The 12,180-nt window shown below is 36.9% G+C and overlaps 1 protein-coding gene across 1 annotated transcript in view; it reads left to right on the forward strand.

Moving 5' to 3' along the window:
- The window catches only part of Cep350 (centrosomal protein 350), a gene marked incomplete in the record, with an annotated part of 74,252 nt that overhangs the window by 33,132 nt on the left and 28,940 nt on the right, over positions 1 to 12,180 (forward strand). Inside the window, 3 exon segments of the mRNA XM_029561912.1 lie at positions 4,120 to 4,280; positions 7,019 to 7,155; positions 10,267 to 10,349. Of these exon segments, the coding sequence (XP_029417772.1) occupies positions 4,120 to 4,280; positions 7,019 to 7,155; positions 10,267 to 10,349 (381 nt within the window).

Raw genomic sequence — 12,180 nt, forward strand, 5'->3', positions numbered from 1 at the left:
CCGAGATTGACCTCTGGCTTCCACGTGGGCACACACATTTTCACAAATAGATTTTTAAAAAGAATAGTTGTGGGCCAACAGCCCATGGAAAACAGACAATGCAGAGGCCTGAAAGTTCAGTGCCTTGTTACAATGGGAGGAAGATCATCCCACACCTACCACCCCCTCCAAGGCTCAAGGACTTTTGTGGAAGAGGTTGGCAGAAAGAATGTAAGAGCTGGAGGAAGGGGTGGAGTGTTACCTGAAAGTGTCCTTCGATCACTATGCTGGCAAGCTATAGTCACACCTCCTTTCCATGATCATCAAGGAATCAAGAGAGTCAGTTACCCCTCCCACCCAATCAGTTGACCTTAGCTGTATGTGGAGGAGGGGCTAAGGATATATAAGCTGAGAATGCCATGAGACACCTCTCTTGCCATTTTGTGTGGCTGTTGGGAAGTCACAGGGTCTATATTTCAGTGTGCACTTCCAGTGCAGCTATAAGTGGTGGTGGGAGTACTCTTCTGTAAATAAACCCCCACCCTATGCTGTGTTAGCATGCCCAATGAACTAGTTAGGATTTTCAAAAACAAAAACAAATAAACAAACAAAAAGAACAGTGCTAATGGAAACCTTCATTATTCCACCATAGTTGACCCCATGTTGACAAGTCTTTTGGTCTTTGATTTTTTTTTTTTTTTTTTTTTTTTTTTTTTTTTTTTTTTAAACGAGTAGCCCCAGCTGGCCTGGAGCTTGTTGTGTGGACCAGGCTGGCCTGGAACTTACAGAGATCTGCTGGGCTCTGCCTCCCAAGTGCTGAGACATGTGCCACCACATGCCTAGCTTTGGTCTTTGATTTCTTATCCCTGCTTTTCCACCCTTAAACTTCATTGTATATACTTTCTTAATGATGGTTATTTTAGATTTTCTCAAATTTTTCAAATTATAAGTAATGCTATAATGAACATATATACACTATTTTAAATTTGTTCAGTTCTCAGTTTCATAGACATGGAGTTATTGGCTCAAACAATTGGAAATTGCTGTTTTGTGAAGTTATTCGTATTTTTAAATGTTCTGGTGAAAAATTACTTCTGGTAGAGTAACAGTCAATAAACATGAACTTGATATGTACTTGGAAACTGGTTCTTACCTTGGATCTGTTACTGATAAATTTCTTCAAGTTTGATTCCCAATTGAATTCTATTTTTCACCTGAAGCAACAGAATAATATCTTAATCATCTTTGCATGAACTATATTCTAAAGATTAATGATATTTGTGTGATAGTTTTATTGATAAGAACAAATTCAAGTGAGAAAAAGCAAATTTTAGAAAAATAGCTGAGATTCTGAGTTACGAATGCATTCTAGCTAGCTATTCATGATGACATCATTATAGACAGTATTTATAGAAGTTGTAAATTTTATTTTGTTGAAACTAGATAATACCTATAAGTGAGAGAGAGTCTGTTACCAACCAAGTTAATACAGTCAGCATATGAAAAATAATCGGAAACCTAATCAAACTGCTCTGTCCCAACCATTCATATCTTGACAAATTAAATTATCAATTGCCTGCCACTTCCCATCTCTTCTTCTCAAAATAAAAATGCCTATGGAGGAGAATTGTTTTTTTAAAATATATATATATTCATCTAAAGAGTTCCTTGGGTTTAAAAAATTGAGAGATTATCTTAGGTGTTGCTGATGAGGAATTGTATGCAGTAATACTAGATCTAGGCAGATTTCTAATGCATTCTAATTCACCATCATGGGCTTTTATTTAGTCTCTGATTGCCTTCCATTTGTTTACCTTATAGTTTCTTTAGTACTTAAAAATATAAATATTTTCCAAATTCTTTTGTATAAAACTTGAAGTTTTTCACCACTGCTATTAACCCTTCACAACTATAGATAGTAAAATAATTTTATTAGAAAATCATAGTTGACATCAGTTTTAAAAACAGGTTCATTTAAAATCATCTGGAGAGCAAAGTTGTAAGAGTATAGTCTCCTACATTTAATAATGTTGCTGCAAATTACAGAATTTCCTTCTCAACAAATAGTATTCTGTTAGGTATATACACCCCATTTTTTAATCCATTCATCTATGTTGAACACTATAATTTAGTCTCAATTTTCTTTTAGCTTTTATAATATCCCAAACATGTTGTTCCATATTTTACATGCCTTATCTAACCTTCATACCAGTTCTAGAAATTTAGGTCAGATACCTAAAGATTAGATCTAAAGTGTAAAAATGATCTTTGTCATTCCTGCATTTTATATGAATATTGGTCAATAGTGAGCATTTTCCATGTAAAAGACTCTTCTGGTATAAGGCAGCTTAGACTTGCCTAATACATGGTAAGTCAATGTCACAAAGTGACAGGAACTCAGATGTTATTTCTAGTCTATATATTTGCATCACTCCATTTTAAAGAGACTATATTTTGCATTTAAATGCATTCTTTAGTTCTTATGCAACTTAATATGAAGTACCTCATAAAAACTTAGTCTCATGATGGAATGTAGTGCACATCCAATCTTCAGTGTACCCGATCGTATTGCCATTGTAAGGTTAGTTAGTGGAAATGACATCATCTTGTGTAATTCTGAGAGGTGTGAAGAACAGTCACTTTTACACTATGTAATTTCCATGTGTAGTGAAATAAGCAGCACTTTAAATGATGCCTGTTTGTTTTTATAGCTTGTGTGTGACACATAATGAAATGCTTTCTCATGACATTGCCAGGCTGGCAGCTCATGTGCAAGTATAAACTATTGGTAGAAACAAAATTTAAAGCCAGCTTCATTTCAGTAATTTTAAAAGCTTTCAAAGAAAGATTGCAGTAGGATATATTCTCCCTCCTTTTATGTGGTAATAAGACATCAGTTAATGACTCACAATTGAAAAGATTACATTTTAGCTTTATCTTAGTATAACTTTAAAATATTAAACCATGTATTAATATCTAAGGAGAAGAACAATCGAGTATGACTATCTTATCATCAAAAGTAATTTTTTGCAGAAAATTCAATTTCACTAACATAAAAATTAAACTTCATGGCCAGGCATGGTGGCACATGCCTTTAATCCCAGCACTCAGGAGGCAGAGGCAGGTAGATCTCTGTGAGATGAGGGCAACCTGGTCTACAAGCGAGTTCCAAGCCAGCTGGAGCTACAGGAAAGACCCTATCTCAAAACAAAGAAAAAAAATTTAAATTTCAACTGCATGTCTTGCTAAGATAGGGTTCCCCAACATTCATTTACAATTTTGGTTAGTGAGCTGGCAAGATGACGGATAAGAGTACTTGCATGCAAGATTGATAATCTTTGAGTTCAGGCCCTGGAACCCACAGTGGAAGGTGAAAACTAACTACCTCAAGTTGTCCTCTGACCTCCATATGTATATACCATGACATATGTGTGCCTGTACTCATGTACACACACACATCATATACACACACAATAATTACAAATAAAATACATTTAAAACAAACATGGTGTCATTAGAAATTAGAAAATAAATAGGAAGAGCCGATATAAAAGAAAGGTAGGACTGAAGAGATGGCTCAACAGGTAGGAGCACTTGCTACTCTTGCAGAGGAACCATGTATGATTCCCAGCATTCACATGGCGGCTCATAGCCATGTATAACTCCAGTTCTAGGGGACCTGAGGCTCTTTTCTGGCCTCTATGGGCACCATGCACTCATGTAGTGCACATATATATATATGCAGACAAAACACTCATACTCATGATATAAAAATAAATATATCTTTTTAAAAATAGAATGAGGGACTGGAGAGGTGGCTCAGATTAGAGCACTGGCTTTTGCAGAGAACCCAGGTTTGCTTCCCAGCAACCACATGGCAAGTAACAGTTGTCCATAATTCCAGTTCTAGGGGATCCAGTGCCCTTTTTTGACCTCCTCAGGCATTGCATGACATGGGTGTATTTACATACATGCAGGCAATGCACTCATGCATAAAATAAAAAATAGTAAATAAAATATTCTTTAAAAAGAGAAAGCCTTGTGGAAAAGAACACATTACATTATAGCTTTTCATTAGCAGTTACTGAGTTGACTTTATTTTTTTGTTAAAATTAACTAAGGGTTTTGTATTTCTTTCAGAAACTACATCTGACCAAAGTGACATTGAAAGTAGGATCAGAGCTCTGAAGGATGAGCTGCGGAAAAGAAAATCAGTTGTGGAGCAATTGAAGAAGGAACAGAGAAAAAGACAAAAGGAAAGACTAAAAGCCCAAGAAGCCAGTCTGATCAAACAGTTAGAGGTTAGACATAAGGGAAATGGGTTAGACACCAAGGTTAAATAGTAGTGAAGCTCATAGAGGTTTTAATGCTGTTAATAAAGTAATAAATGGTTAATAAAGTTAAAGTAATGGGTTGGGATTTTTCAGTATTAGTATAGTGCCACATTAATCCTAACTCTTTAAAAATAAATCTGAAGCTATCTGAGCTTTTAAATTAAAATGTTGGGTATTGAAATATATTTAAATATTCAGATTTATTCTGATTAAGACTAGGGTTATGAAAAAAGATTGATTCCTATATTCTCTTTAAAAAGAATCGATCGATAGATAGTAGATACTCAACGTTATTATTGCCTTTTTTCCTACTACCTTGTCTCCTATTGTTTTTCCAAGCTGGCCACATAGTTTATCCATTCAACCCTTGGGCTAATTTAGGATGACTCCTAAATGATAGCTCTAAGCTTGATTTTTCTCTAAGCTCAAGCAACCTTCCCAATTCTGTCCCACTGTAGAAATCATATTTTGATGTTGTCATCATTCTGTTTTTTCCTATCCCTTTAGGCACTAGTTCCCATTGAGTCATCTTTTATCAAGTTGTTGGTCTTTTTTCAGTCCTACCACCATCAAGCTAGGGCCCCAGTGCCCTCTTACCTGTATTATCTGTGTAGTTACCACTGCTCTGGCTAATTTTTCTACAAATTAGTCTTTTGCTCTGTCTCTGCCCACCTCCCCATCTTTCTTCTCCATCTCTCCCCTTCTTCCCGCTCTCTCCTCCCTTCAGCCTCTCCATGCTACCCCAGTTTAGTTGTCCTAAATCATAGCACTCATTATAGGATCCATCTGAACCTCCTACTAATTGCAGGAATCCCTCTCATGCCATCACTACAGAGTTATCCAGCTTCTGTAGATCTGGACACTTCTAGTAATGAGAAATCTCAAATTTTCAATACAGCTGAAACTGTTGAACTCTTAAATTCAATAAATGTAAACATTGGCAAGTTATAATGCCTTTTCTCTCTCAAGGGTTTTAAAGTAGGAAAAGTGGTTAAAATACAATGGCCAATCCCAGTGTGGTAGTACATGCCTATATTCCCAGCACATGGGAGATTGAAATGGGGGGGGAGATGGGAGTTCAAGTTCAATCTGGCCCACATAGTAAGTTCCAGGTCATCCTGGGCTATATACTGAACCCTGTCTCAAAAAAATAAACAACAGCAACAAAGATAAGAGTAACTGTACTGGGATTTCAAGTTGGAAAGTAGCAGGCAAACAAATTAAAAAATAAAGGTCATGTTTACAACTTAGTAGCTAAACTAAGGAGTTTGGACTTTAAATGGTCAAATAACTTAGAGCCATTAGAGTAATAGTGGAAATAAAGTAGAATAAATAGTGCTGCTCAGAGGTGCTCCTTCACATAATCCCAGTACTTAGGAGGTTGAACCCAGCCTGTGCTGCATGCATACGAAGGTCCTGACTCAAAAAATTTAAAAAGTTTTTTTAAAAAAAAAATAGTCATTAATAGAAATTCTCTAGGATCTATCTTTAACATTTTGCTAAAAGGCAAAAATGAAAGTTATGCATTTAAGTTTTAATTTTTATTAATAATAGAGAAACTTATCTAGCAGTTTATAAGAGAAGAAACCTATTGGATTTTATTGATCACAGATTTAAGAAATAGACTAAACTAGGGGGCTAGAGAGATAGTTCAGTGCTTAAGAGCACTGACTGCTCTTAGAGAGGACACGGGTTTGATTCCCAGTATTCACATGGTAGCTAACTGTCCAGTTCTAGGGGATCTGATGCCATCTTCTGACCTCTGTGGTCATTGTGTGACACAGGTGCACTTAAACACATAAAGGCAATACACTCGTACACATAAAATAGGGAGGGAGGGAGGGAGGGAGGGAGAGACTAACTCACATCATTAGCTTTCAGATCTGAGTAGCCATAATTTTTATATCTACCTTGCCAGCTAAGCTGTCTAGCTATATTTAACTAATATTTAATACTAGGAATTTATTAAAACATTGAGAATTCAGATGAAGGTAATATAGATGATAGATTTGAAAGCAGGGATTGTAGCCCAGATTTTAGGGATTTGTAGCAATTGATAAGGATCCTTCATTCTGTAAATACTGACAACCTAGTTTAGGCCAAACTTATATACATATCTTGGGAATTAAGTGCTGAACAAAACAGCTGCTACATCAAATAGTGAACATTGTAGAAGGTTTTATACCTCCAAATGGAGGAAAGACAGAATAGATAGAGGGCTTACTTTAGATTCCATGTAAGCTATAATTATAAAGTGGTGATTTGAGTAATTAGTAAAGAATGGGCAATAACCAGAAAACAGTATTTATAATTCTGAATTGTTATACTCCATTTCTCCAAATACTTAGCTCTTAAGAAGCTTACTGTTGTTGAAACTCAGATTAGAATGGCTAAATGTCTAAACAATATCACAAAAATAATAGTATGTCCTTTAGAGAATATACATAATAAGTTTAAGGAAAGTTTTACTGTGTCTGGCAATGATTACTGTTTCATAAGTATTTAGCACCTTTGGATTGACACTATCATTTCTTTCTCCTTTGTGGTACTGAAGATTTAATGGGGGCAGGGAGGGAGATTTTTATGTTCTTTCTTTTTACTGGTTGATCATTTAAATTATGCAATTTAAAACTTTAAGTACCCTTATAACTTTAAATATGCTTTAAAATTCTTCATAATAGCTTCTCTAACTTTTCTCAACTTAGTCTTATGATGAATTCATTAAGAAAACTGAAGGCGAGCTTAGCCAAGATTTGGACACATCACCAACAGCCAAACTTCAAATTAAAACACTGTCCTCTGTTTCTGAAAAACCCAAGATCAAGTCCCTTCCACTACACAGGTAGGAATTTTTGACAGCTTATCTATATTCTGCTTTGTTTGAGAAAGAAAAAAGAAAAATTTTTAGTGGAAATTGTCTTTTATGTAACAGTAAAATTATACAAGGAAAAATACTAGATTTCTTATATAAATAATTTTAAAGTGTTATATATGACAAACACAAAGGTATAATAAGGTACAGATTTTTAAACATTTTAATTGAATTTTTGTGTATTTCATACAGAAAATCATCTTTATACCCTCTTCCCCTTTGGCACACTCCTATAGCACCCCCCATTGGAGTTCATAACTTCTGTCATTTGTGTTAAGGCCTGTCATGTAAAGTTAGTGTCCCCAGATGTCCCTCAGTGCAGGTTCATTCATTGGGATCTAGTCAGTCACTCTAGAGTCTTAAAAGAAGATCATCTCATTCTCGCACAGCTGTAATCAGCTGCTAATAATTCTTTAACTAAGATTGGCCACTGCTGTTCACTTCCACAGTTCTTTGCTGGGTTTTTGTCTGCTTAAGTTTGCATGAGTCTTGTGCATGCTGACACCATTGCTGTAGGTTCATATGAGAAGAATCCCAGGAGCCTGTAGGACTATTTCCATATGGTCATGCACCTCCTCCCTGGTTTTTGTTTTTTTTTTTTTTCTTTTTTGTGACAGGGTCTCCCTATAGCCCCAGCTGTCCTGGAACTCACTAGGTAGACCAGGCTGGCCTTGAACTCAGAGATCCGCCTGCCTCTGCCTCCCTAGTGCTGGGATTAAAGGCATGCACCACCATGCCCGGCCCTTCCTGGGTTTTATGATCTTTCTGCCCCCTTCTTCCGCAATGATCCCTGAGCCCTGGGTGAATGTATTTTAATATAGAAGTCCTGTCCAAGGACCCACACTCTGCAGACTCTTATTCTCTGTATTTTGGCCATTTGTGACCTTTTACAAAGGTACAGATTTCTTAATGTATTTTGAATCATGCAGTCTGGTAGATGCAACAAAAATAGTACTCTCCAGCATTGTGGCAGTAGTATAAATGTAGATCTTTTGAAAACCAAGGCAGTGTTTTAGAAGACCAATTACAAAGGGGAAAAAAAAACTGTAGACTTTAAACTCCATAACCTCACTTCTAAAATTTTAGCTTGATAAAATATCATGTATCAATAATTTCTGTTTGCATGGGTATATTTATTGTAGTATCTTTTGTGGGTATAATAACATCCTTTCAGATTCATAAAACACTTGAAAATAATCTTTATTTCCTAGAAGGAGTGAACATCTTAGTAAATTATTGTTCTCTTCAGGTGATAGAATATTATACATCCAGTAAAAAAAAAATATAGAAGATACTAAGTCATAATAGCAGAATGTATGTTATACTATATTACAAGTTAGGTTATAATATTTAAATTAAATCAGGCCAGTGCAACTGAGAAACAAGGATATTTCAAAGAGAGGGGCATTCATGAATGACAAAAAGGAAAAAAAAACAGATTGGAATATCATAAAAGGTAATAATAGGGTATTGCTGGTGTTAGAAAAGACTGAGAAAAGTAAATAAAAGCCATATTGTGAAAGCCTTGTACTCATTTTTAGTAGTTCATATTTTACTCTGAGAAGATGTGGGGCCTTTAAAGTCATTTTTCAAAGTATTTTGAGGGCTGGAGATATCACTTAGAGGTAGGGTGCTTGCCTAGCATGCATGGGACCCTGAGTTTCATCCTCAGCACTGTAAGAAAACAGAAACAAACAAAAATACTTTGCTACTATAGTAGATTAAGGCAGAAGGATTGTGAGTTCAGGACCAGCCTAGACTGCTACAGTTGTGTAGACATATATATACTTGTTGCCCACAGTGAGCTCTAGACTAGCCTGGCATACATAGTGAGACCCTGTCTCAAGAAAACAAACAGCAGGGAGGCAAGATGGCTCAGCTAGTGACGCACTTGTCACACAAACCTGACCACCTGAGTTTAATCCCTGGAACTCACTTAAAGGTAGAAGGAGAGAACCAAATCCATAGAGTTGTCCTCTGACCTACACACACACACACCCCATATGTACACACAATATTAAATTTTTTAAAGAAAAATGTTTTTTTTGAGGTTTTTTTTTTTTTGGTCTTTTTGAGACAGGGTCTCCCTGTAGCCCAGGTTGGCTGGAACTCACTATGTAAACTAGGCTGGCCTTGAACTTGCAAAGATCCACCTGCCTCTGCCTCCCAAGTGCTGGGACTAAAAGCGTATACTACCATGCCCAGCTATGTTTTTGAGATTTTGTTTGTTATGAAAGTAACACAGGTTCATTATGGTTAACATATCTGAGTTTGAATCCTTACTTTGGTACAAGCTGTCTTTTTAAACTTTGTGCAAGTTATTTAACCTCTTTGTGCTTGAGTTTCTTAAGAGACTATAAATGTCTATTAAGCAATTATTAATAATATGTGATTATTAGGCTTGTTATGATTTAAAAGAATAAGCCCTACAACAGCAAGCATTGTGTATTTACTGATCACTGATTCACTTATTTTTATTATTAGAAGGATTAAAAAAAAACAGTTGCAATCATACCATATCCAACTATCTCCCAATAACAAATGTCAGCAGTTATATATATTTGCAAGAATTTTTTCTTAGATTTTGTGATTTTTGTTTCCTATGTACTTTCAGTTATCTTTTATTTTCCAATTATCTTTTAAACTATAAGTTTTATTCTAATCTCTGAGTAATATACTATTTGACTGGGTATGTAACTCAGTTGGTAGAGTGCTAACCTAACATACATGAAGCCCTGGGTTTAATCCCCAACACCATATAAACTGTGCATGGTAACCCAGCACCACTTTTTGCCCTCTGCTGGCAGGACAAAAGCAACTGGAATGTTTTAAATGTAGACAAATTTATAGCTAGAAAGGCTGAAGATAAGAAATTTCATGCCTGATGACCCCTACATTTCTCATTAAAAGATAAGTTCATCTACTGAAGATGATGAGATCTTAATATATAAGCTTGGCTTAATAAAAGTGGCAACTTTTTGACATACTTCCTATAGAGAAGGGGAAAGAAATACTTATCTAAGAATGTCTACTTTTCATTGTCAGTATATTTAATCTGGCTCATTACTTTTACTACTTCAGATCTGAAACAGCAAAATCTTGGAAATCCCTAACAGAGTCAGAGCGCTCCAGAGGATCCTTGGCATCTATTGCTGAGCATGTTGGTATGTAGCTAAAAGAATACAATCGTGTAGACATAGTCTAAGGCCTACAGAATTCTACCTGTATAACTTTTTGTTTGAAAAGTAAATTTCTGGGGCTAGAGAGTTGACTCAGCCATGAAGAGGACATACTGTTCTTTCAGAGCACCCAAGATCAGTTCTCATGTTGGATGTCTCATAACCACCTATATAACTCCAGCTCCAGGGGAGCTAACACCCACTTTTGGCCTCTATGGGCACCCATATACACATGGCATACACACACACACAGAGGCACTGTATTAGTCAGGGTTCTCCACATAAACAGAACCAGTAAAATGAATATGTATGTATAGAGATTTGTCAGCTTAGCTCACAGCATAGAGTCCGAGTAGTCCAACAATGGCTGCACCACACTGGAGAGGCTGAGAATCCATAGTTGCTCAGTCCACGAGGCTGGATGTCTCAGTAGTCCCAATCTGGCACTGAAGGTCTGACAAATTCCAAAAGATCAGCTAGTCTTCAGTCTACAACAGCAAGATGAACTCACCAGTGGGAGAGAAGGCAAGCAGCAAGAAAGCTGGCATTCTCCTCTGCCTTGGTCTTTTATACCGGCTGCCATCAGAAGGTAACGCCCACATTTAGGGTGTGTCTTCTAGCTTCACATGATCCAATCAAGAAGATCTCTTTCATTTCAGTTAATCCCAGATCCAGTCAAATTGACACCCAGGATTAGCCATCACAAGTCCACCCCTTGTCAACTTGACACCCAATAGCATCTCTCTGTGTCATGCTTAATTTTCAAATGAAAACAATGTTGAGGTCATAATTTCACCTAACATGATATAACTATCCCATCATACAATGACCAATGCATTATATATCTTAGAGTAGGTGATAAGGTCTTCAAGGAATGCTTAGTCCTTTAGTGTCTCATAACCCAATATAATCATATAGGTTCACAACGCTTAACCACTTAACACTTACCTCAATTACACATTCAAATAAGAATAACTCAGGTATCTGCTTAACATATGTATATACATGCACAAGCCTATTCTTAACCAAATAGGACAAATATACTCATGTCAGTTACAATCCATGGTTCTGCAACTGGTCATGTGGCCTAAATTGGTATTTGTAACTACCTTCCTCTACTACCCATTCTGTATTTCCTCCACCATCAGCAAGCACCTCTGTAGGTCTTGGCTCTTTCTCTGGAGGAGTGACCCATACTTTCATCCCTGAAGGGTCTGGGCCATTTGTTGTCCTGTCTGGATTGGGTTGTTGCAGTTTCCCATTGACCTTAATCACAGGACACGGTAACACCAAAAGTCGTCCTAAGGAATCTCCTGCCTTCCAGATATAATCTTCATTACCTCCATTGTGGGGAACCAGTGCAATTTCCCCCTGGTAATCTGGGTCACTCACCCCTCCTAATACTGTTATTCCTTTCTTAGCCTGCTGATTTAAAGGCATCAGAAGCCCAAAGTGTCCAGGGGGAAATCTTAGCTTCCAGTTCAATGGAATGTTTATTGTCTCTCCTGGCAGAAGCACTCCCTCTTCTGGAACCAAAACATCCAAGCCAGTAAAGTGCAAAGTTGAGGGTATAGGAAGCGAAAATTTTAGTAGAGGGTCACCAGGGGTGATAGTGAGTGGAATCATTCCCACTTCCACCCCTTGATTCCTGGACCCATGAATCCTGGCTTTAGGAGTGCAAAGTTGAGGGTACAGGAAGCAAAAGTTTTCATAGTTGATTCCTGGACCCGTGAATCCTGGCCATAGGAGAAACTGTACCATATATTGAATGCTGATTCAAAGCATACACTGCCTTCTGGAGGACCCTGCCCCAGCC

Source organism: Nannospalax galili, unplaced genomic scaffold (assembly GCF_000622305.1).
Source record: "Nannospalax galili isolate Female #2095 unplaced genomic scaffold, S.galili_v1.0 scaffold294, whole genome shotgun sequence".
NCBI classification, from domain to species: domain Eukaryota; kingdom Metazoa; phylum Chordata; class Mammalia; order Rodentia; family Spalacidae; genus Nannospalax; species Nannospalax galili.